This window comes from Ostrea edulis, chromosome 1 (genome assembly GCF_947568905.1).
Source record: "Ostrea edulis chromosome 1, xbOstEdul1.1, whole genome shotgun sequence".
NCBI lineage: Eukaryota > Metazoa > Mollusca > Bivalvia > Ostreida > Ostreidae > Ostrea > Ostrea edulis.
In genome coordinates, this window is record NC_079164.1 from 101,211,406 (window position 1) to 101,238,930 (window position 27,525).

The window sequence follows — 27,525 nt, forward strand, 5'->3', positions numbered from 1 at the left end:
ATAAATATCCCCAATGAACCCTGTTATTCGTCGTCAGAGATGTAGCATGTTTTTTTTTAAAGAACTGGGGGGGGGGGGGGGGGGGGGGGGGGTTAGCTGGCTTGTCTAATATTGACCCACCAACCAAAACAAAGGAAGGGGAGCTGATGTACGTCTTGGCTGAAATACCATTCTTGAATGTATAGAATGTCAAAATTCAAGAAATTGAAATATATATGCAGAATAGATGAGATTTGGTCATAAATTATAATATATTATCACATTTGATATATGTAACTAAATTAAACACAGGAATAAGCTAAACCACGTTCAATATCCAGAACAATTTGTCATCTAAATCAAGTTGGTTGAACGTTTCCAAGGGCAAGTGTAATATTAAAAAAAATATTTCCTGATTTTCATGTTAAAAATGTTAACGTTATTCATCATGGAAAAAACCACCTCAAACCAGTTCTGCTTTGTTGAGCAAATACACCCTGTTCAATTCATGAAATACGTAACCTTGAAATTCTGAAAACCAAAATAAAACGAGATTCTTCTCCAGAGAAAAAATATCTTGAAGCTACTACAACTACACAATTTTCCATTCTTTCTACTGCCTGAATATATTTTCCATTACTTTCAATAGTGATGATACAACATACCCTTGGAGAATTAGGTTTTAACCTTGTTAATTCCTTAATTATTGAAAGCTAATTGCCCTTACAGCAATACCGTCTATATTGTTTACGTGAACCATACCAAAATATGAAATTAGATTCGATTCACAAAACAAAGGGGAAAATGAATGCTAAATTTTCTAAGCTGTACCATGAACTGATCATAGATTTAACTTGGCAAAATGCGGTGAAGTTTCTGATACGGTAAAGCTGCCCTTTTGCCAACTCTTAAGTACGAGTTAACTATTCTAATGTCCATTCTTTTCTGACACCTGATTATTTTTGATTAAATGGGTAGAAAAACCTCCCTAATTCTGTTCTACAGTACCATACATAAAATAAGATTTGATGGTATGATCAAAAACATGAAGACAGTCTCTAAATAAGATGAATCATATATCCCGGAACTCTAAAAATGGCGCAGAGCATCCTCTACTTTTGTAAAGCCCCCCCCCCCCCCCCCCCCCCCCCGCAAAAAAAAAAAACAACGTCTAGCATCACTTTCAATCCAAAAACAATATGTGTTTATTGTGGAAGAAGTTTGACCTTTGAACCAGTTACTTGTTGTTTTGTCGAGTGTTTACCTCCACTAGAGCTGTTTATCTAATGACCACGATACTTACATGTAATGATAATGAGTTTAGGTACCAACATGTTTATACATCGTCTGCTGTTCATATGTCATCTGACTTCTAAACAATGTCAACATGACTCTAAAATGGCATGTTTCTGCCTAGAGGTCACAAAATACTGAATAGGTAGCTGTCTAGCTGAACACTTACAGGACACGTAAATATTTAGAACAATTCCCGGTTTCGGTCAAAATGTTTTGGTTGAAGTCCTTTTTTAGAACGACTACATATATACATGCATATTTAACATCCACAGGCACCCAAAGTGTGGATAGCTTGTATATATATCTTATGTACATACACCCCTCCCTTGTAGAATGAAATTAATTAGTTTTATACAGAACCAATAATCTCACAAGTGGTCATTTCAAAAGCTTACAGAAGGTAGAAACTGACTATTCAGAACGACTTATAATGAGGGTGATCGGTGGGGAAATAACATATTTTGGATAAATTATTGGTTCTGTATAAAAATAGCTTCATAATTTTAGAGGGAGAGGGGGGGGGGGGTACATAAGATCTATACAAGCTATCCTCATTTCAGGTGCCTGTGTTAACATCTAGGTCAACCGATATTGATGGGTGTTTTTTTTTTTTTTGGTTTTTTTTTTTTTTACCATTTTAGCCTCTTTTATAAGACCACCCCAACACACAGACAGGCGCGCACACACACTTTTGTGCAGATTTAAGGTAAAGACGTGGGTTGCAACCCGTCCTATTCTAAAACATGTTTGAATGTCTGTTCTGCTAGAGGTGATCGGTCGCGTTTACCCTGTGGATAAAGCGATCGGTCAGCACCCGGAAGTTTGGGATTCGAATGTCAATCCTTTCATCATATTTTCAATTGGTCTGTAACGCTACAATCTTCACTTCCGGTTATCATATATCCTAATAATGCTACAATCTTCTCCTTTCCTCTATATTTTCATTAGTTTAGCAACGCAAAATCTTCACTTCTGGTCTTCACATTCTCATTAGTTCAGTAACGCTGTACAATATTATAATAAAGGACTTAAATTTTTAAGAGATTGATTGGGATAGTTCGCATGCAATACCGCTTTACGCGTACTGATCAATATGGAGCGCCAAATAATAAACTCTAATAATTGAAGATATCTTCAATTATTTAAAGATATCATCAATTCAATTACTGCTCTCTTTAATTGAATTAATGCGCACGTGAAATCAATTATTGCTCTCATGAAATGATTTAATACGCGCTTTGAACAAATAATTATTGCTCTCATCAATTGAATTAATGCACGCATCGATTGAATTAATGAGAGCAATAATTGATTTAATGCGCGCATTAATTCAATTTTTGCTCTCTTCAATTCAATTGAGGAGGGCATCAATTTCGTAGAAATATTGCTTGCATTAATTAATTTAGAGCTCGGTATAAATAATTTCATGATCTCCTTAATTCAATTGAAGATATCTTTAATTATATTTACAATGCTTTTGTATAAGGAATCAATGCGTTCACCAATTATTTTAAAGAGAGCAACAATTCAATTAAAGAGATCATTAATTCAGTTGTGGATATGTTGAATGGAAGATATCTTTAATTATGTAGTTGCTCTCTCTAAAAGAATTATTGCTCTCTTCAAATAGATTAAAGCTAAAGATATCATTAATTGAAATGAAGAGAGCAATAATTGAATTGATGCGCGTATCTAATCAATTATAGCTCTCATCTAATTAATTAATACGCCCATCAATATTCAATTATTGCTCTCATTAATTAACTTAATGCGCGCATTATATCAATTATTGCTTCTTGCAATTGCATTGTAGCGCGCATCAATTCAAATGTTGATATCATTAATTTATTTGAAGAGATCATTAATTCAATTAAAGCGCGTATTCATTCAGCTGAACAATTGATACTATCATCCATTCAATTAATGCGCGCAATAATTCAGAATTGAAGAAATCATTAATTATATGAAGAGATTTTTAATTAAATAGTTGCTCACATCAAATGAATTGATGATATCTTCAAATAATTGAAGATACCTTTAATTATTTCAGTTTATGTTAATTTGGCGCGCCATAGATCAATACCGCGCTTCGCCCCGTGCTGGTAATTTTGATATCTCAAACATCCGAAAAAGAAATATAATAGTCATTCCTATGTATACATCTGACAAAATGCATACTTATAATTTCGATTCCGCGTTTATTACTTCGACTTAATAAAACCTGGTCGTCTTGCGGTATGCACTCGTTGTATTTACGTGTATATCAATAATTCTAAATTAAGATGGAACACCTGAATCTCGTGACGTAACAATTGACTGTGATTATTGTTTATAGGAAAACATTTTTAAAAAAAATCATTATTATAGATATTTAAAACGTCGAGTGCCTGTGGATTAGACATGAAAAAAGGACTGAAATACATGTATTTGGAGATTATGAACGCACCATACATTTACTACTACATGTAACAATGTAATAATTAGTTTTACAAATTCCACACTGGTCGCTCACCTGTTTATCAACTAATTAAAATACAGCGTTCGACAGGTGCGTGGATAATGCTATCATGAATCTATATATATATAACATTTCGATGTTTATTAACAAATGTCAAGGGCAAATGAAACGAAAATAAGGTTATATATTCGCACCATATATTTGTGGACTAAATTTAGCGGACCTATTTTTTAAAAAGCAATTTGAATGAGGCGTAAACGCCCATTCGCATAAGATTGAAATTACACAGAAATAAACTTTTGTTTAGAATCTTTAAGCATCAAGAAGATTTTATTCAGATTATTGTGTATCATATCAATTGTTTTACCTGTGTTTGTTTTTCAAAATCGTCCCATGGGGATCCGGGTCAGAATAGTTCTTCATATACCCCTTGCTTGTAAGAAGCGACTAAATGGGGCGGTCCTTCTTTACTGTGGTGTTTTTAGGGTTATTTCTACCTTTACTGTGGTGTCATTAGGGTTATTTCTACCTTTACTATGGTGTCATTAGGGCTATTTCTACCTTAACTGTGGTGTCATTAGGGCTATTTCTACCTTTACTGTTGTGTTATTAGGGTTATTTCTACCTTTACTATGGTGTCATTAGGGCTATTTCTACCTTTACTATGGTGTCATTAGGGTTATTTCTACCTTAACTGTGGTGTCATTAGGGTTATTTCTACCTTTACTGTTGTGTTATTAGGGCTATTTCTACCTTTACTGTGGTTGAGTAAAAAGATATATCAGTGTAGTGTACCTGACATAAGCCTGGGATACCTGATGTCAGCCTGGGGGACCTGATGTCAGCCTGGGATACCTGATGTCAGCCTGGGATACCTGATGTCAGCCTGAGGTACCTGATGTCAGTCTGGGGTACCTGACATCAGCCTGGGGCACTAACAGGGCGTCACAGGTACTAGGTGCGTTCCAGGTTTTACCATTGGTAGTATATGTTACACCAATGACAAAACTTAATAACAATTGGTGACAATCTCACCCCAATGTTAACCTATGGTTTACTTCCACATTGAATGTAGGTCATCAATTCTACCCGGTGTAGGTAGGATTCGTGAGTGACGTCATGAAGCAAGTTCAGTATGGCGGGTATAGATGGTATGCCTGTAAGGTTATTGGAATAATATCAACTACTAATGCGCCCGCTACTCTTTTGATGCTTCCATGGTAGCAGATGGCCTCTGTGGCCGAGTGGTTAGAGCATTGCGCTCAAAATCACACGGCCTCTCACCTCTGTCGGCGCGGGTTCGAATCCCGCTCGCGCCGGTAAGTGAGAAAGTTTCCCAGTTTACTTTCGGAAGGTCGTTTGTCTCTTCCCAGGTACATTGTATCTGGGTTCTCTCTTCCACCAATAAAAAACTGGGCGCCACCATATAACTGAAAAATTGTTGAGTGTGGTGGAAAACATCAATCAATCAATCAATCAATCGATGGTAGGAACTTTTGTCGACATAGAATCTATCTGCCATTAACCCGAAGCCAAATATTCATGGTTACAATGAATTTCGGGTCAAAACGGGCTTAGCCCCTGTGGTGTACCCTGTATTCAACAGGATTTTACTTAAAGCATTTAATGAAATAATTGTTGGTAAAAGAAAGTGTACATTAATTTGATACAAGTATATATAGTTACGGTGTAGTGTTCATACCTATATACCACAGAAACATACCTCAGGGTATCCTTTAATTACTGGATTGACAGGAGGGCCGCTCTTTGTTGTACAGTACACACTACATTTAGAATCTTTTCGGCGAAATCATCAAATGACTCCCTTATGAGTTGAAAATGACTTTTATTATCATCAGGTATACTGTGGTATTGTTATTTCAAAAATAATTCTCTACTCAATTTACCGTTTTTCTCTGATGAAATAGGGTTGGACTGATTAGTGTATCTTCACTGAAATGATTGAATAGCAAACACAAATGTTGCTGCATTTGTGTTCGTAGACACAACCTTTTTCTTCTTCTCTGCATCCATGTTTTTTGGGGGGAAAGAAAGGTGTGCAGTTTGCAACCATGTGACTATTGGTGTTAAATAGTAAATTCTCGAATGAAATTTGTTTTAAAGTAGCACAGCTGTTGTTTAATTGTTCATCTTGATATCATGTTATGAATTTTATGTTTACAAATATAAAGCCAGATAAATTCTTGTATTTGTAGACACTCACGAATCAGAAAATTATTTAGGTCACCGCACGATATAATTCATATTCACCTTGAGCTCAAAACATTTAATTTTCTTCAGCGTGTATTTTTGCTTTCTGCTGAAATTCTTGAGAGTGTCAACATGTTTATGAATGAGCTGACTGCACGTATGCATGGGAGCAGGCAGGAGTCAATGAAGCGTGACTGGTGCAGCACGACAAGGTATTTACTACATCCCATGTGTTATATACGTGACGAAGGCCATGCCGACAATCTCGATATCAATAGATGTTTTACCATGACACAGATTTAAAGTCACGTATTGGACGGGCTTGTAATCAAAACACTATAGTCCTTTTCAAAGGTCATCCATGGAAATACTAGTATACCGTCGATGGGGATTGTACATTTATATACATAAACTATCGTAAGATTGTACATTTATATACACAGTCGTAAGATTGCACATTAAAAAACATAAACTATTGTAAGATTGTACATCTATATAAACTATCGTAAGATTGTACATTTATATACACAGTCGTAAGATTATACATTTATATACATAAACTATTGTAAGATTGTACATTTATATACACAGTCGTAAGATTGTACATTTATATATATAAACTATCGTAAGATTGTACATCTATATAAACTATCGTAAGATTGTACATTTATATACACAAACTATCGTAAAATTGTACATTTATATACACAGTCGTAAGATTGTACATTTATATACATAAACTATCATAAGATTGTACATTTATATACATAAACTATCGTAAGATTGTACATTTATATATATAAACTATCGTAAGATTGTACATTTATATACACAGTCGTAAGGTTGTACATTTATATACATAAACTATCGTAAGATTGTACATTTATATACATAAAATATTGTAAGATTGTACATTTATATACAGAAACTATTGTAAGATTGTACATTTATATACATAAACTATCGTAAGATTGTACATTTATATACATAAACTATTGTAAGATTGTACATTTATATACATAAACTATCGTAAGATTGTACATTTATATACATAAACTATCGTAAGATTGTACATTTATATACATAAACTATCGTAAGATTGTACATTTATATACATAAACTATCGTAAGATTGTACATTTATATACATAAACTATCGTAAGATTGTACATTTATATACACAGTCATAAGATTGTACATTTATATACATAAACTATCGTAAGATTGTACATTTATATACATAAACTATCGTAAGATTGTACATTTATATACACAGTCGTAAGATTGTACATTTATATACATAAACTATCGTAAGATTGTACATTTATATACATAAACTATTGTAAGATTGTACATTTATATACACAGTCATAAGATTGTACATTTATATACATAAACTATTGTAAGATTGTACATTTATATACACAGTCATAAGATTGTACATTTATATATGTAAACTATCGTAAGATTGTACATCTATATAAACTATCGTAAGATTGTACATTTATATACGTAAACTATGGTAAGATTGTACATCTATATAAACTATCGTAAGATTGTACATTTATATACACAGTCGTAAGATTGTACATTTATATACATAAACTATCATAAGATTGTACATTTATATACATAAACTATCGTAAGATTGTACATTTATATACACAGTCGTAAGATTGTACATTTATATACACAGTCGTAAGATTGTACATTTATATACATAAACTATCGTAAGATTGTACATTTATATACACAGTCGTAAGATTGTACATTTATATACATAAACTATTGTAAGATTGTACATTTATATACATAAACTATCGTAAGATTGTACATTTATATACACAGTCATAAGATTGTACATTTATATACATAAACTATCGTAAGATTGTACATTTATATACATAAACTATCGTAAGATTGTACATTTATATACACAGTCGTAAGATTGTACATTTATATACACAGTCGTAAGATTGTACATTTATATACATAAACTATTGTAAGATTGTACATTTATATACATAAACTATCGTAAGATTGTACATTTATATACACAGTCATAAGATTGTACATTTATATACATAAACTATCGTAAGATTGTACATTTATATACATAAACTATCGTAAGATTGTACATTTATATACACAGTCGTAAGATTGTACATTTATATACACAGTTGTAAGATTGTACATTTATATACATAAACTATTGTAAGATTGTACATTTATATACACAGTCATAAGATTGTACATTTATATACATAAACTATCGTAAGATTGTACATTTATATACATAAACTATCGTAAGATTGTACATTTATATACATAAACTATCGTAAGATTGTACATTTATATACACAGTCGTAAGATTGTACATTTATATACACAGTCGTAAGATTGCACATTTATATACACAGTCGTAAGATTGTACATTTATATACACAGTCGTAAGATTATACGTTTACATGTATATACATGTATAAATAACCCAAAGTAACACATCTACATGTAGAAGGTAGGGGGTGGGGGCGGGAAGGGTGGAGGTTACAACCCCCAAATTCTAGCTTTAAAACGCTTCAATTATTCTCCCTGATTTAGCGGGTAACGAGGGGAAATACTATATAAATTACGCTCCCCATAAAATCTTAATTCGCCCCTGCACTCCACAACTTTAACCTTCCGCCTCTCTAGATCTGTGGACTACGACTTGAAAAATCGGAGATCAACCATCGATGTCATATATTTACATTCACTGAATCCCTTTTCTTATATTTCTTTTGAAATTGACATTGCTTTCATCCTCGAAAAAGAATATTAATACAATTTTGTTGCAAGCTACAAGTAGTTCGATCTGGGTTTTATTACCACCTAGCTGTTTGCGTAGTCAATACCAAATATGGAGCGACGTCAAGGTCAAAGGTTGCATTGGGTGCTCCGCTCCGTTTACAGTAACTAATGGATCATCGATATGATATTCTAGCACTAAAATAAACAATAAAATGTCTGTCTTTGTTGTGTGTTTTATCGGGTGATGAGGTAGCAATAATTGTAGAAAAATTACCCATCACCTAAATGATATTTGTAGCATATTGTATTGTTAAATTACATTTTTCATTACATTACCGTACAAGGGTATTTTTTCTAATTTTTATGCACGCATAGGTGATTGACATTTTTGTATGTATACGCTTTCGAGATAGCAGATTCTTTATTGGCTCAAAATCATGTACATGTATAATGACACATGTGTGTACATTATGTAGAAACTTGGAGAAAACAGGACAAGTGAAATAAATGCACGGAACACAGAAATTCTCCATACAAATATTTTTGGATTTGAACTGAATAGCATCGAAAATTAAACAAACAAACAAAAAGACAAAAACAAAAAACCGTTTGGTGTGTGATAGTATCTATAGAATTTCTATTTTCTGTTAAAGCAGTCCATTCTAAATACATAAAGGATCCATCCTCATCTCCTCTTTACATAATCGTTCACGGACGGGTATATACCATAGATGATGATTTGATGTACGGAAAAAAACAAACCACTTTTATTTTTATATTCAGTAGGTAAATCATAAACGTATTTATTTTATTGGGAGGTGTAAAATTGACCTTTCGAAGAACAACCACATTTAATGTAAATTAATTAACTATCCTTTCAATCTCTGATTTACTGCAGCAATTGTCCATTTAACATTCAGATACCCTTGTTCGTTTCAAATAATGGAGAGTCCACACATTTAAAATTCCTTATATACATTCAATGCTTTCATTTAATAAACCTCCTTTACCATACCATATTCTAAAATATCTAGAAATGATACATGTATGCGCTTTCATTTTCTGGACAGGAAAATAATTTGTACTTTGTCATTCTCGCACATTCGCAGATAATCGCAGGAAAACGCTCAGTTTCTCGGCAGAGTGGAACTTTTGAAGATAAAATTTATTTCAACCCCCTCCCCCCTCACTATAGTTTGCGTTTTGCGCCTATTTTAAGTGCGTTTTACTTTACCGCTCTCAGATTCCAGTGCGCTGTTAAAAAGTGCCAACCCGTTGTCTAAAATTCATATCTGTAACACATTGACTCATGCTGATAATTAAATATATCGCACATTGATTTCATATTGCAGGTACTATAGAACGGGATGTGGGGTGTGTGTGTGTGTGTGTGTGTGTGTGTGTGTGTGCTGCTCCTCCTTGACATGATTTTCCAGGTTAAATAGTGCATGGTCATAAAAACCAAGTTGTGTGACACGCTAACAATGGTAACATGTGTTTGTGTTCTTTTTTTCTTTCTTTCTTTTCCTTATTTGATTTTTCCCTCTGACACCCCTACCCCCCCCCCCCCCCCCCCCCCGCTATGAAAAACAAAGCCTACACTTTATACACCAGTGCCTGAATAAATTTATTTATTTCATTGAAGACTGCCTCACCCACAGTAATATGAAATGTTATTGTAAAAAAAATATATCAAGAAATCAGTGTATGTGAGAACTGGTCAATGGGAATAACTTCGGCTCGTGCGTCATCAAGGTCGTTTTCCAGATTAAGCTAGTACGTTCCCGAATCGAGTAAACAACGATGTGACGTCACAGCGATGTTCTAAAAATAGCGAACTCATATGACTAGCCAATCAATGCTTTCGGTACGAATTTAGTGTCGAGCGCAAACAAGATGTAAATAATGTCGACCTAGAAAGTGAGTCAGTTTGTTGTGAGTTTTCATAGTGATTAGACGGCTCAACTGAATGAGTGAGGAAAACTTAACTATAGTCCAGGCTGCGGAAGAAACAGTGAGTACTAAGTGTTGTACTGTCACGGTAAATGTAACTACTCTAGACTGGCATTGCTAGTACGCCATTACAGCTGGGTTTTGTTTACAAACATTGAAGCTACGAAACCCCGTTTCCTCTCATTATAAAACGTTTTTAAGTATGTCAATCGTATGTGTCGATATTTCATAACTAAGGTTAACGTTGTGAAGAAAAAAAATTCCTACTGTGAACAGTTTGTAACGGTGTTTAATGCAATGGATTAATGGTGATTGTTATAATTATAGTGAAAGTAGTAAGTTGTACGTGATGCGATTGCGTAAGTGTGTGAAACGGCAGTCTCGAGAATGTTGCAATGTATAGACATTTATAAATAATGTAATGATGTGAGTTATACAAGAAATGATTTAAAGGAGGGGGTATGTAATATGCTGTTTGTGTAATACATGTATGCAAATCAATTTTGAAAGTGAAAGTGGGCAACCCATGGGTAACCGTTCTTGAAATGAACTCTTGTGAAATTGTTTATTTTTAAGAGTCGAGATTCTAAGTAAGGAAGTAAGGTCCAGTTCTAGATGGAATGCTAACCCTGCACAGAATTATACAGGCGACTTCAGATATGAGAAAGTTTTATCTAGTAAATGAGTTTTATCTAGTAAATGACATCGATTTTAGCCACGTATGGGACATCGATTTTATTATCATTCACGTACAGAAGAAAAAGAAAAGAAAAGAAAGATAAATAATGCATATCTACATTGCACTAAATTTTATGAACATATTATATATGCTCTTGGTCTACCTGCTGTTTATACATTTACAAAGGGGTAGACTGTGTAGACTCGTTCACTCCTCTCTCTGTTGATGGAGAAAAAAAACAACAACCCACAATTCGTACATCTGTTCTCTTTTCACGCCTTTTATGATTTAAAACAATTCAAAAACTGTTACAGAAAGCATTCAGCAAACGTTAAAAAATAAAAATTAACCCCAAAACAGAGAGGCTAAGCAAGTGTAAAGAATGAGATTTTAATGTTGTTACTAAGGCGTTGTAACTTGCCATCTCTACGAGAAAGAGAGAGAGAGAGAGAGAGAGCGAGAGGTGCTTTGGGAGAAAGAAAACCTTAGAGAGAGAGGTGGGGGGGGGGGGGGCTTGGAGAGTAAGGGGGAGAGGCTTGGAGAGTAAGAGAGATTTCGACTAGCTGTAGATTTCATCAATTTGCTATTTTATCTGATAAGGATATGAAAAAGATGCCGACAGACAGACCTCAGAGGCGGGGCGGCAGGGGTCGACCCGGAAGGCGGGGCAATAAAGTGGACGTGAAAGTGAAACTAGAAAGAAGCCGCCAGAGCGCACGTGAATGCCGTGCGCGGAAAAAGCTGAGGTACCAGTATCTTGAGGATTTGGTCAGCAACAGAGAGCAAGCTATCTTCAAACTGAGAGAAGAACTTGAATTGGTGAGTTTTCATTTTCAGTCTTCTCTAGATATCAGATACAAGTACAGACAGACAGGTTTATACAAATGGGAGGGGCTCCATATAAAAATAACAAGAAACGCTTATTTATTTAATTTCACCCCCCCCCCCTCAGTCGCTTAGCCACCAGTTTTCGGTTTCTTTAAATCATTCTATGGTAATTATGTTTATGTAAAGTCAATTTGACAGAATATCTCGGCGGTATGATCACTTCGTGTGACGCTCGTGTCACTGACCTCTTGAGGTCAAATTCTTGAACAACAATACTAGGTAGAGTGCATTTGTACCGCACAGTGTTGGGAGCTTTCTCGGGGTTATAACGGATAATTACAAATAATGTTCTTGTTTATGAAGGCGGATTTCTATTGACTTCATTAACTTGTGATCATTTCCTTATTGTCCAAGAAATCGCGTCGGCTGCATTGTTTACAGTCTACGTTTCTCCATGTTTACAAGCGAAAAAATGCATTAAATTCTCGCCGGGCTAATACAACTTGTTTACAATGCAGACGCCCTCATTAAACGTAACGCCAGAGTTATTGATCTGTGGGAGGTTCCCCGCTGGTACATTCTCGATTCTTGAGACTGCTCCCAGTCACGTCTACGCTTGTTTCTTGAGGTGAAAATGATATGAAACTGGTTATATGACTTCCTTAATTGTATCAATCCTTCCAGAAACAACCTGTCGTAACGCGTGGAGTGCATGAATTGTATCAATGAATGGCCGTATGATTTCAATATAAGTGAGTTTGGATGGCCATGCCATGCCATTCTTTCAATATGATTGGTCATTTAGAAAATAATTCGTAGAAATTTTTATAAATCATTTAGAAAAAAAAAAATCGTTGAAATCTTTTAAAAATCGTAGCTAGCCACGCTTACTGAGTCCGGTATTAGCTGTGACATAGTGTGAACGGAGAAGATAGGCGTGGTTTGCGACGTTGTTTGAGAAGAAAAGCTTCACACACAAAATTGCACGCTCGATCAAGCAAAGTGTTATCGGGAGGATATTATTTAAAATTATAAAATTTCTTCCAAGTCATGACCTTCCTGGTACAAGTTAATGTCATATATGACATAGGTTGTAGACTCCAAGACACACCAAACCTATCCTTTTCCTCTTCAAAAACGATCATTTTGTCGAGCTAATTATAACATAATACAAAACGTGGAATCCTTTACTGTGAAATTTGAATAATCATTTCTTCATTTTCCAGTATAACCCAAATCCTCCGTATTAAGATTCCGAAACTCAACCAAGGTTATATTTTTTGTTATTTACTGTCTTTAGTACAAACAGTACTGCATAGATCTTGACCAAGGAAAAATCCCTGAGAAATTATTGAAAGGCTTAGCAAATGCGAAGAGTAAAGGGGAAAATTCGGATCCGCAATTTGTTCCCATGACAACAGCAAACGACAGTGCAATCGCAACCACAAATGGCGAGGAACTCCAGGAAACAAATGAGGATGTGTACCGGCATCCTATCTCTGACATTGGATGTTTCAGCGGAGTTCCGACAACTAGAAATCCTTCCATAGACCTGTTTTCATCATTCGAACATTCATCAGGAGATTGTCACGTGACGTATTCAAACTATGCCAATTCATTATCAAGCAACCTTCACTATCCTTCTGAAATCCACGTCCAAGGACGAACTCTTTTGGACAGGCAGCTCGCATCGGACAATCGGTTATCTTCCCTTGTTAGCTCAGATTGTGAGGCGCAGAGACTTGCTGCAGAGAACAAGGATTCATTCACTAATTCAACAGCTTTAGAAAGATTTCAAGTGGCTGGAGGAAATCTGGTTCCTCCAACTACGTCACAGAGCATGAGCAAATTGGGAGGAAACATGTCGTTTATGTCGCTGCTTCAGGATTCGGGTGCGACCCAGGACGGTGAAAGTGACGTGTTCGTGGACGCTGGATTTTCCATACCCATAGTGACGTCAGCGGACGGAAGTCCGTCGGTCGCTTTAGTGCCACACACGCCAGTACTTCCGACGATTCTAGAGGAAATGAATATTGATACTTTGTGAAGAACTCCTGCAATTAACCCGTGATCTACATTCTCAACAGTGCTACCAAAAAACTAAACAGTGAATATAGTGAGAGAAATCCGAGACCTGATTTGTTTTCATTCTGGACTCCAGAAGTGTGATTGTATAAACTTGTTACGCATACAAAGTATGCCCTCGCCATCGTTGTCATTTCATACTAAAGGCCAGTATTTTTTTATAATGTGTGTAAAGTTAGTAATGATGTTAGTCAAAGACACTAAAGATACGCATAATGTTATATATATATATATTTATATTTATATAGATCACCACACGTGTAGATTGTTATTTATTTAGCTGGGTGCTAGTAACGTGGCTTCATTGAATGGACAAATATCAACATGTTACTGTAAGCAAACATTCCATTTAAAACAAATTACAACAGGTTGTTGATTGTATATTTTAGTCACTTGTTATAGTGTAAATTAATTTTACTTGCAGAAAATCCTAAGTTTATAACAATTGTGAAAACGTCAGTAGCTAATTACGTATCTCAGCGCGTTATAAGTACCTAACATGTGTACTGGTATACCACTGTGTTACAATCATGAGGTATTATCTACTCAGAATTGATTGTGTTGCATTTAATACTATTCTATTTTAACACTGGCATGTAGTCAATTGCAAATGTTTTTACTTTTCCAATATTCATGATGGAAATGGTGTACCATTTTTAATCTTCAGAACAGGCAGCAAACGCATTTGACTCTAAATACCGGTGTTTTGTCATTGATATGACATGACGTCAAAGGATAAGTCGGGATGGAACCAGTGCTTTCTTACAGAGAAAAAAATATATCAAATTTGCGCTTATTTACGCACACATTGTGGGTGATTGTTTGAACACCATTTGGAAAATGTATTGAAATTACAATGTTATTTTGTATTGAACATGTTGTTTCTTTATTGTTCTTTACATGCAGAGCCACATATGTCCATGCTAATTGTTATATTGCTTAGATACCTCTATATATTCACCATGCGGGTGTGGTTTTGTATTTTTATAAATGGGAGAGTTTTACACAGTTTGCTGTTGCAAATGCTTTTATATATCCCAAAGTTGATCCAAAACTTGAAATCAATTGTATTATAGGGCAGATTAACACATATACAATGTAAAAATTTATTTTATATTTCTTGCTGTTCTGTTTCAGTTATTGTATTAATAAATTCAAAATATGAAGTTTTGTCTCTCGTTATTTTCATTATTTTGCATGCACGTGAATCTTTTTTTGGCGACATGGTTACTTATACTATCGTTCCGATAACAGTGTGTTACTTTGCTTGATCGAGACTTCTCATAGGTTGCAATGAATTCTTCTCATTGATCATTCAAATTGAAAGAATAGCACAGTGTGGTTTTATAAACTCACACTTAATGGACCAAACGGCCAATCTGTGAGTAAAATTGGCATGCTCGATTAAGCCATGTGACACGCTGTAATTGAAACGATATTCACCAATCTGTACTACCGTTCCGGTAAGAGCGTGTCACTTCGCTTGCTCAAGTATGCACTTTTTTGGGCAAGATTTCACTTTAAAAAGGTTTTAATTTTGTTATCATTCACCATTCACATTGAAAGAATGGCATATTGCGGCCATTCTAACTCGCACTAATGAAACCAAACGGTCAATCAGTGAGTGAAATTTGCATGCTCGATCACGCGAAGTGACGCGTTGTTATTGGAACGGTATTATCAGACCAATATACTATCGTTCCAGTCACAGTGTGCCATTTCGCTTGATCGAGTGTACAAACCTTTTGGCGAGATTTTTCATAGATTTCAGTAAAAAATGTTATTGACCAATCAATCTGAAAGAATGACGTAGTGCGGTCATTCAAACTCACTATATTAAAACCAAACGGTTAATCGGTGAGTAAAATTTGCAAACTAGATCAAAGGAAGTGACACGCCGTTATTGGAACGATTGTATCTGACAATATACTATAGTTGTCACTTCGCTTGCTCGAGTGTGCAAATTTTTGGGCAAGATATCAATAAAAAAAAAAACACCCTTATTTCTTTTGTTTTCATTGACCATTCACAATAAAAAAAATTACATATGTGGTCATCCAAACTCACTTTTATTGAAACCATATCCGTCGGTCAATCCGTGAGTAATTTGCTTGTTTGATCAAGGAAAGTGATACACTGTTATAGGAACAATGATATATTGGTCAGATACCAACACAGGATTGGAGAAAAGTTACTTTCATATGAATTTTTGTACACCAGTGACATATTTCAAAGGCTTTATCTATAGCAAAAGTCCCGCACACAATTTCTATTCATTTAGGTAATAAATTTGGTAGTAAAGTATGCAGTGTGACATATAACAAAGCTTGGAACAGATTTTTATGCCCCTGAGATCGAAGATCGGGGACATATTGTTTTTGTCATGTCTGTCATTGTCTGAAACTTTAACCTTGCTAATAACTTTGAACAGTAAGTGCTAGAGCTTTGATATTTCACATGCATGTTCCTAGTGACAAGTCCTTTCCGTGGGTAACAAAAATTTTTACCCTGTGACCTTGACCTTGGGAGTTTGACCTACTTTTTGAAAACTTTAACCTTGCTAATACCTTTTGAACAGTAAGTGCTAGAGCTTTGATATTTCACATGAGTGTTCCTTGTGACAAGACCTTTCCGTGGGTACCAAAATGTTTGACCCTTGACCTTGGAGTTTGACCTACTTTAAATAAATTTGACATTGGTCATAAATTCGAAATGGTAAGTATTAGAGCTTTCATATTGCACCTAAGCATTTCTTGTGACAAGATCTTTCTACTGGTACCAAGATATTTGTCTCTGCGACATTAGCCATATTTGGAATTGTCCATTATCGGGGGCATTTGTGTTTCACAAACACATCTTGTTGAAAATTGTAATTGACACCAATCTATATTATACTATGGTTATTACCCAATACCAGACAATGAACATTGAATATCGTCCTTATGATCTGATTTATCACTGGATAACATGCTTTTAATAACCAATGACGTCACAGTGTTCTGCAAACAAATTATGTTATTTGAGGAATAAATGCCTATTTGTATGTAGTATTGGATATATGTAATGTGGAAAGCATGTAATTTTCATAATCCATATATACAGAAATTGACCATACATCCGGTGTTAATATATTCCCAACTCAAAACGTTTATGTTCCTAGTTTCAGATTTTTTTTAAAATTAAAAAAGAATTTAGACATTTATAATTTTCTGAATAACGTTCCAAACCATGCAATCTTTTTGTGAATTAGACATGAGGTTCCTATGCGAAGATATATAAACATGAAACGGCGGGTATGAGCACAGGTGCTTGTGGACAGGACTTTCGGTACCCCCCTTCTTGTATTTTTGAATGTTCAATTCCTTGGGTATTTCGGGAGTATTTTTGATAGAATATGTAACTTCAAAGTTTATCTATTTCAATGGAATACACAAATCCCACATAGAAACCGTTTTTAGACATGTCATATCACCGATCATGTTTATATATTATGATCAGTGATATGACATTTCTAAAAACGGTTTCTATGTGGGATTTGTGTATTCCATTGAAATAGATAAACTTTGAACATACATATTCTATCAAAAATACGCCCGAAATACCCAAGGAATTGGAACATTTAAAAATACAAGAAGGGGGAGGGGTTACCGGAAGTCCTTTCCAAAAGCACCTGTGGGTATGAGCGATCAACAGCAATCTAATTAAATCTTTGTGTAGCGACATAACAATAACGGAGCGGATCAACGATCTGATTTTAATCCGACTGGGTCAACGGGGGATGCTTACACCCCTAGGCACCCGATCTCACCTGGTGTGTCCAGGGATCCGTGTTTGCCCTTCTCTTAATTTGGTATTCTTTACAGGATTTATGAGACCTTATCTTCATTTTTCATTAGAAATAAACTTACTGCTCAGCCAATCAAATCGCGTGTTACAAACAAAATTTAAATTATAAATTATTTTTATTTTTCAGTATAAACATCATTGTACGGAGGTAGATGGCGGTCTTATAACAGAAGATATTCGGGAGAAATTATTGACGTGGGAATCGGGTGACAAACGTAGGAGAAACATGGACAATGACGTCAGCAGTGATCACGCGAGCAGTCCCGACTACGTCATCAAAGATGAGTGTGTGTCGGACTGATCGCTTGTGTGCTTACAAACGTAATCAACAACTTATACGTTGTTTAATGCCAAATACTAGTGATCGCCAAGGCTGATTCTTGAGTATTGATCTTTCATTGTACGTGAAGTTCCCCTTCAAGATCATCAACACGAGATCATAGTAACACTGCGAGTTCGTCCAATATTATAATTTTATCGTTGTTTGAACAATGAAATGTTGATTGCCAATGTTTGTTTTAGCTAGTTATATGTAAAAATCACGGCACCATTTTGTGATTATTCATGTTTATTCTGTGATATGAAATCATCGTTTGTGGTGACTATTTAGCATTATAAGTTTGTATATAGAAATGCAAGATATCTTTTTTGAAAATACAAGTGATGTTTGGACGAAGATCAGAAATGATAGCGGGCGCGAATTGCGGAGTTCTCTTAATTAAAATTCAGGTTTCCATCTAAAACGATTTGTCGCGTACATTTCAAAACAGGTACAATATATGTTGTTTTTTAATCCCGCAACACCATATCAAGTGGGAAAAAAAGAAGATTTTTACATGCCCAAAGTTGTTCATTATCGTTTCGGCCATTGAATATCTGACGTCACAGTGTAAATAGTGAAAAGCATTAACACGTCACAAGTAAATTAGAACCCACGAGATTTTGTGTTAGGGCATTGACTGAATATGAAATTGATTATTGGATTAGAAGTTCCTTTACTGGTTATTTAAGAGAAAAGCCGAATTACCACATTGATGTACAGCTATATATAAGATTTCTTATTAGATATGACATGGGGTGACATTTGTCCAACACTAATTGTATCACGGATGATCATCCTGTAGTGCTGCGAGTATTATATTTTTGTGATATTGAATAAGCAATAAAAATCACACTGCTAAGACATTTTAACTCAGATTGTACAGTGTAGTGGGTTACTAGTAATTCACGCTAGGTCAATTTAACCCACTTTCAGAGTAGGTTAACCCGCTTGGTGCAAGAAGCGGATCAACAAAGCTCGGGTTATGTAGTGTACATGTAATTGCGATGTGGTTTGAGTTGGGCCTGGTACTATCAAATGGTTTTTAATACCTTTTCTCTATGTCCTTCTGATTTTCCACAGCTTTAATGTTGTATATATGTAGAACTGTTGAATCGTGAGTGATAACGGCTTCACGAAAGCATGGCTTGAGTTGCTTCTGGGGTCAAAGGGCGAAGCAGTTGTGACTAAAAGTTCGTTTCTCTGCAATAATTGGGACTTGAATGATCGGTTTCTTAAATAAGCATTGTCTTATGCATGGATCGACGAGGTCATAGGGCGTGATCCATGTTATTTGTAATATATATTTGGTATTTTCATAAGTGTGTTTTACTGCATATGCGCACAATAGTTTTCAAATGTTGACATAGCGCAAAAGTACATTGAAATATACATGTAGTCTATAAACAGTATGCCGCTTTGCAATGTTTTTTATGAAATGGTGTAAGATTTGTACATATCCATATTATCTAGCATGATTGTCACGTGATATGATCAGATATATTCTGTAGTGATCTTTGTACATATAAAGTTTGAGTCTTTGCAATATCATGTCGTGTATATTTCATTACACTTCCTATGTGTAGACTTTAGTGTAAATATGATACGCCTGTTATTCCACGATACACAATGATAGTGATCATTTGTTAAACATTTGAAATAAAAGATAAAATTTGACAAAAATTCACTTATTAATGAAACAAATGATGTTTATACACACATACACACACATACATGTGTGTGTGGGTGTGTGTGTGTGCGTGTGTCCGGTTCCGTTAAATTCGTCATCTTTGCTTCGCTGTCATGTTGATAGTACAATCATTGCTTATCTTGGAAACGTTGATTAATAGTGCAGGTTCCCTGGTAAGTGGCGATATCTTTCTAATCTTGTTTTATATTATTTTATTGAACTAACCAATACCTAGGTAGGTGCTAAAAATCGTAGGATTCTCTCTAGCTTGTCATTTTCTGATCTGTCCAGATTCCCAGGATGTAGGGACCACCGAGTTCATGTGTTGAAGAAATCGGCCTCTTTTCCCACTCCTAGTAAAATAATACCCATTCGAATTCGTCGTATTGAATCCTGCTTCGTTATACTGCTTTCTTTTTGACGTAGAAACCAAAATGATGAATTCATTTAAAATCGACAAATGGTTTGAAAAGCTGAAAGATAACAAATACCCCACACTGTATTTTCGCGTACTAATATGCCAGTAACCATGGTGACGCCATACATCATCCGTTCGTTCGGGGTTTTCTCTTTATAATTTCATTTCCCTTTCACATATCATGCTGAAACTTGCTGTGTAGCTTCTTTGTGGGTCACTCTAGATCATACTGCAATTTTGATCCATTTCGACATTTTTTCCAGGAGTTTTGCCCCTTTATTTGGAAATAATTATTATATGGAGGGTACATAATTTGTCCACCCTACTCCTCCCACAGTTTTCAAGTGAGGACCTTCTTATTTTGTGGGTATTGAAGATGTGCATGTGGGATGGATTTTGATTTTCTACAATTTTTAGCTCACCTGAGCTGAAAGCTCAAGTGAGCTTTTCTGATCACCCGTATTCCGGCGTCCGTCCGTCTGTAAACTTTTCACATTTTCAACTTCTTCTCAACAACCACTGGGCCAATTTCAACCAAAGTTGGCACAAAACATCCTTAGGTAAAGAGAATTCTAAATTGTTAAAATAAAGGTGCCAGACCACCTTCCAAGGGGAGATAATCAAGAAAAGGTAAAAATAGGGTAGGGTCATTAAAAAATCTTCTTCTCAAGAACCACAGGGCCAGAAAAGATGAAATTTATAGATAAGCTTTATTGGGTAGTGCAAATTCTAAATTGATAAAATCATGGCCCCCGGGGGTCGGATGGGGCACAATAGGGTATCAAAGTTTTACATACAAATATATAGGAAAAATCTTCTTCCCAAGAACCACTGAACCAGAAAAGCTGAGATTTATATGAAAGCTTCCTGATATAGTGCAGATTCTAAATTGTTAAGATCATGGCCCCCGGGGGTCGGATGGGGCCACAATAGAGGGTCAAAGTTTTACATACAAATATATAGGAAAAATCTTTAAAAATCTTCTTCCTAGAACCACTGAGCCAGAAAAGCTGAGATTTATACGAAAGCTTTCTGATATAGTGCAGATTCAGGTTTGTTAAAATCATGCCCCCCTGGGGTAGGATGGGGCCACAATAGGGGATCAAAGTTTTACATACAAATATATAGGGGAAATCTTTAAAAATCTTCTTCTCAAGAACCACTGAGCCAGAAAAGCTGAGATTTATATGAAAGCTTCCTTATATAATGCAGATTCTAAATTGTTAAAATCATGGCCCCCTGGGGTAGGATGGGGCCACAATAGGGGATCAAAGTTTTACATATAAATATATAGGAAAAATCTTTAAAAATCTTCTTCTCAAGAACCACTGAGCCAGAAAAGCTGAGATTTATATGAAAGCTTCCTGATATAGTACAGATTCTAAATTGTTAAAATCATGTCCCCGGGGGGTTGGATAGGGCCGCAATAGGGGGTCAAAGTTTTACATACAAATATATAGGAAAAATCTTCTTCCCAAGAACCACTGAGCCAGAAAAGCTGAGATTTATATGAAAGCTTCCTGATATAGTACAGATTCTAAATTGTTAAAATCATGGCCCCCGGGGATCGGATGGGGCCACAATAGGGGGTCAAAGTTTGGGTTGTTTTTTTTTCCCCGTTTTTTTTTTTTTTTTTGTTCTTTTTTTTAAATATAGTGCAGATTGAAGTTTGTTAAAATCATGGACCCCGGGGATTGGATGGGGCCTCAAGGGGGGCATCAAAGTTTTACATACAAATTTATAGGAAAAATCTTTTAAAATCTTCTTCTTTAAGATCATGGCACCCGGGGGTCGGATGGGGCCACAATAGGGGGTCAAAGTTTTACATACAAATATATAGGAAAAATCTTTAAAAATCTTCTTCCCAGAACCACTAAGCCAGAAAAGCTGAGATTTATATGAAAGCTTTCTGATATAGTGTAGATTCAGGTTTGTTAAAATCATGGCCCCCTGGGGGTAGGATGGGGCCACAATAGGGGATCAAAGTCTTACATACAAATATATAGGGAAAATCTTTAAAAATCTTCTTCTCAAGAACCGTTGGGCTAAAGAAGTTCACATTTACATGAAAGCTTTCTGACATAGTGTAGATTCAAGTTTGCAAAAACCATGGCCTCCAGGGGTAGGTTTGGGGCCATAATAGGGACTACGGTTTTACATGCAAATAGATATGGAAAATCTTCTGATATGGACCAAGGTGACTCAGGTGAGTGATGTGGCCCATGGGCCTCTTGTTGAGGAAATTACAGGTTGTTGACCTTAGTCTATTTGGAAATTAATATTCTAGGGAGGGTACATAATTTGTCCGCCCAACTCCTCCCACAGTTTTCAAGTGAGGACCATCTTTTTTGTGGAGTGTTTGTATGGGTATTGAAGATGTGCATCCGGGGAAGGATTTTGATTTTCTTCCATTTTGAACAAAATTACAGGTTGTTGAACTTGTTGTCCATTTTGAGGAAATCTCGATTTTTAAGCTAAGACCCTTTGTTCATATGAAAGTTTGTCACAGCCTCAGGATGGCTGAAGCAAAGTTATACAAATTATAGCACAAGAAAAACACCCTATGTAAGCATTTCACGGGCGTATTATGTACCGTTTGCGGTACTCTTGTTAAGATAATATCCGAAAGACCTGTGATTCTCACCTCTAAATGCGGAGTGTCTGGCAAAGGAGCAATCTGACGCGGCCATGACGCGAGCGGGGCTCGAACTCATGATCTCCAAGTTACGAAGCAAACAATTTACCACTGAGCTACCGCGACCAGTCCCAAAAGAAAATGAACACGACGAGAATGCATGCCAACGTACATCTATATGCACACCCCGTGCACGCAGATGAGAATACATTTCTTACCGTGTAACAGTAAATTTATTTATTAACATTTAACGGATGTAAATTTTTTAAAGATGTAAACATTGCTATAAGATAGTTATACTTCTGCCATAGTACGGCAGGTCACGTCCGTGGTTATTTTTAAATGTTGACATTAATAATGTCTACTACATCAAAATTGCAAGTTTGAGAGAGAAAAAAAGGTTTTGCATGAAATACACGTATGTAGCGACAGCTAACATTTATCACGTGACTGAATTTACAGAGTTTTAAGATTACGTCATGGCGAAGCTACTGTCTATAGCAATCTCGGTCTTAGTGAGTGCTGATGCTACATACACCTCATGTCCAGCCATTCATCAACCAGATATCCGGGTCTTGGACATCAGACTAAAGCCACAGGCCATCCCGAAAGAACTGACCACGTATGCATGTCAACAATTCCAGGTGATCCATCTCGTTTTCAGATTACCACAGGCACCTGAAGTGTGGACAGCCTGTATAGATCTTATTTACATACACCCCCCTTCTAGAATGAAATTATTTTAATACAGAAACAATTATTAAGCTTTTGAGATGACCTCATGTGAGATACTAATATCTGTTAGTACATCTTACAATTGGTCATCTCAAAAGCTTACAGAAGATAGAAGCTGACTATTCAGAATGACTTATATTCGAGGGTGATCGGTGGAGAAATAACATATTTTGGATAAATAATCGTTTCTGTATAACACTAATTTCATTCTAGAAGGGGTTTATGTACCTAAGATTTACACAGGCTATCCACACTTCAGGTGCCTGTGAGACATTGAATTTCTATAATGTACGCAGAATTTCCATTTTAAAATTAGATACAACATCGGAAGTTGTGTAGTTTAAGTTTGGAAATACTATCGTTCCAATAAACAATGTGTCACTTCCCCTGATCGAACGTGCGAATGTTAGGGTGAGGCTTCTCGTAGATTTCAATGAAATATATTCTAGTTTTGTTCTCAGTGACCAATCGCAGTGAAAGAGTGACACGTGGTCATTCAAACCCACTTAAATATGGACACCACACTGCCAGTATTGTGTTCAATATGTATCACTATTGAACAGGTTCCACATACAGAAAGGTACGAGGCCGTGGCGTTTGAACCTATCATAGGAAACCGAGATGTCGTCCATCATATGCTGCTGTTTGGATGTGAAAACGACATGGGCACTTCTGTATAAGGATTTGTTTTTATTTTCTCGTTTAAACTCTCATACATATTTTTTTTTTAATCTTCTTGTTAAAATTCTTATACTGTGCAGATTTGTTTTTTATCTCTTGTTTACATTCTTATGTAATATCTTTACTAAAACGACATTACATACCTCACACTCTCATTTCAAATCCAGACCATTCACCAATGCGGTGCTCAGGACGGCACTTGTAGCACGTGGTTCGCACAATATTCCCTGGGTGTAAGAGGACCCATCTGTCTTCCAAGAGATGTTGGTGTCCAATTTGGGAAAGACTCATTCACAAAAATGTTACTGCAAGTCCACTGGAACAATAACAACGCTTCTGCTAACGCAACGGGTGAGAAAATGGTCTCTAACTTCTCATAACGATTAGCTCCTGTTAATGAATACAAATGCAACTTTTCTCCAAAAGTAAGCGTGTCCTATTAACAATTAATTTGAATCCATATACATGTTCAAGATGACAGTGGATTCCGAATATATTACACGACTACTCCAAGAGCTTACGATCTTGGCAATGTTCAAATCGGCCAAAACGAGATTTCGATACCTCCACAATCGGAGGTCACCGTCAGAGGGAGCTGTAGTACTCGGTGTACCCGGATGTTTCATCATCCCATTTACCTCACAAGGACATACATTCACATGCATTATCTAGGTATTTCCTACTATTCTCATCGAAGATATTTTTACAGTGTATTTCGTGATTTTAATATTTCACCTCTCGTGAATGTTCAAAGGTTTGTCTTCAAGGTACTTCTGGGAAATTAGAGTTGTATAGAAACGGAAGTCTGGAGACTCTTATAGCAAAAGATGAAGATTATATATACGACAAATCTCCGATCCATGAGCATCAAAACCCGATAGAAATATTACCAGGTATGTGCATCACAAAGAAAAGAACAGGAAGGATAACTGTGGAATGGCAAATGTTCAGAGGGCTTACAGTTCTTTGAACACCTGTTGGTTTTGAAGTGAGATACTAGTACTGGTTTAGTAAGAAGATAGACTTTGAGTGAACTTTGATAAAATCGATTACTTTGACCTCCAAACGTTACACGATTTATTTTTAAGGTGATGAAATTATGCTTTCCTGCACGTTTAACTCGCGTGATGGACATAGGAAAAAAGATCGCATAACTCATTTTGGCGAAGGATCCGAGGTATGTTTTTATGTGAACATCAGACGCACAGGGCCGTAAATTAACCTTCAATTTGGAGGAGGCAGGAAATTAGGCGGGGGTCTGGGGGCCGCTCAGGCCCCAGACGCTGAGCACATTTTGTGCACACTGAACACGTTTCGTGCAAAATCCTTGATTCTAGGGCCTTCTAAGATGTTACTTGACTAACTCATTCTAAAAGAAAGATTTGGAATGCTTTTTAAGGGAGGTATCATGTTCTTAGTTATTGGAAACAACAAAAATTCTAATGAACTTTAAATTTTAAATTTTTTTGGCTCAAAAGTTGGAGGAGGCAGCTGCCTCCTCCACCTCCATGTAATTTACGGCCCTGGACGCATGAGTCTTTCTGTAAAACACAAGGCGCGACTGTCTTTGTTGGCATTGTATTTTCAGTAACAACAACAAAAACATAATGGTAATTATTTTCACACTTTGTTTATTCTGATTATAAACAGTGTACATGTTATTTCGAATACTGCTCACAGAGGGATTATGACCGATAAATGTATTCATTGCAGGCGGAGATGTGTTACGCCTTCGTTTCCTACTTTCCCAGGGTCCGTGGATTTGATCAGTGTATTCAGATGGGTAGTAGGGATATAAACTGCTGAAATAAAAACTACCATACTTTATATACTAGCATCAATTTCATCAAAGAACTAATTTGATTTGCTGAAATAAAAACTGCAATACCTTATATACTAGTATCAATTTCATCAAAGAACTAATTTGATTTGCTGAAATAAAAACTACCTTACCTTATATACTAGTATCAATTTCATCAAAGAACTAATTTAATTTGCTGAAATAAAAACTACCTTACCTTATATACTAGTATCAATTTTATCAAAGAACTAATTTGATTTGCTGAAATAAAAATTGCAATACCTTATATATACTAGTATCAATTTCATCAAAGATCGAATTTGATTTGCTGAAATAAAAACTACCATACCTTATATACTAGTATCAATTTCATCAGATCAAATTTGATTTCCTTTTTAGCTCACTTAGGCTGAAAACTCAAGTGAACTTTTCTATTCACTTTTTGCCCACAGTCCGTCCGTAACATTTTTCTGTCCGTAATATAAAGTTTTAACATTTCGACTTCTCGAAAAACGCAGGGCTAATTTCCGTCCAACATGCCACAAAGCCTGATTCAAGTTTGTTTAAATGAAGTGCCACCCCCTTTTTAATGTGTAGATAATTAAGAATTAGTAGGTAATTTGTGGTATCATTTAGAATCTTCTCAAAACTCACTGGACCAATTTCAATCAAACTTGGCTCAACCTATCTTTGGGTAAAGGGGTTCAGGTTTGTTCAAATGAGGGGAATGCTTTCTCGATAAAAGAGATAAGCAATAAAAGGCAAAAACAGGATGGGGTCATTTAAAAATCTTCTCAAGAACCACTGGACCAGATAAAATGAAAATTACATTGAAAGTGTAGATTCAGGGTTCTTCAAATTTTGGCCCTCAGAAGTAGGGTGGGGTCACAGTAAGTTTTACATGTGGATTATAGGAAAAATCTTTGAACATCTTCTCAAGAACATGAGCATAATTATTTACATCTATGCTAATATCCCAGGTAGTGCAGATGGAAGCTTGTTTAGATATGTCAGGGGTGTGATTTTTCCTCTTTTCAGAGGAAATCCTCTGATTTGCTCAATTTTCGAAGAAATGAAACACTCTGGATTTAATCTAAAGTGGCAGAAAATGATATTTTTCCA

The 27,525-nt window shown here is 35.7% G+C and overlaps 2 protein-coding genes across 5 annotated transcripts; both read left to right on the top strand.

The window, feature by feature from the left end:
- The first annotated feature begins 10,574 nt into the window (after positions 1-10,574).
- On the top strand, positions 10,575-15,449 carry LOC125669719 (uncharacterized). The gene is made up of 3 exons (XM_048904443.2): positions 10,575-10,747; positions 11,966-12,184; positions 13,494-15,449. Exons 1-3 carry the CDS (start codon positions 10,703-10,705, stop codon positions 14,238-14,240), a joined length of 1,011 nt encoding a protein of 336 aa, XP_048760400.2. The 5' UTR covers positions 10,575-10,702; the 3' UTR covers positions 14,241-15,449.
- A 4,780-nt stretch (positions 15,450-20,229) lies between these two features.
- Positions 20,230-26,494, top strand: LOC125669727 (dopamine beta-hydroxylase-like). Of its 4 annotated transcripts, XM_048904449.2 has the most exons (8): positions 20,230-20,306; positions 23,649-23,830; positions 24,485-24,595; positions 24,770-24,953; positions 25,077-25,274; positions 25,370-25,495; positions 25,691-25,779; positions 26,316-26,494. In XM_048904449.2, exons 2-8 carry the CDS (start codon positions 23,666-23,668, stop codon positions 26,406-26,408), a joined length of 966 nt encoding a protein of 321 aa, XP_048760406.2. In that variant the 5' UTR covers positions 20,230-20,306; positions 23,649-23,665; the 3' UTR covers positions 26,409-26,494. The 4 variants fall into 4 exon arrangements, with proteins under 4 accessions (XP_048760406.2, XP_055997213.1, XP_055997218.1 ...); XM_056141238.1 differs by lacking the exon at positions 20,230-20,306 and having other exon boundaries at positions 22,177-23,830; XM_048904462.2 differs by lacking the exon at positions 20,230-20,306 and having other exon boundaries at positions 23,694-23,830; positions 24,383-24,595.
- The last annotated feature ends 1,031 nt before the right edge of the window (positions 26,495-27,525 follow it).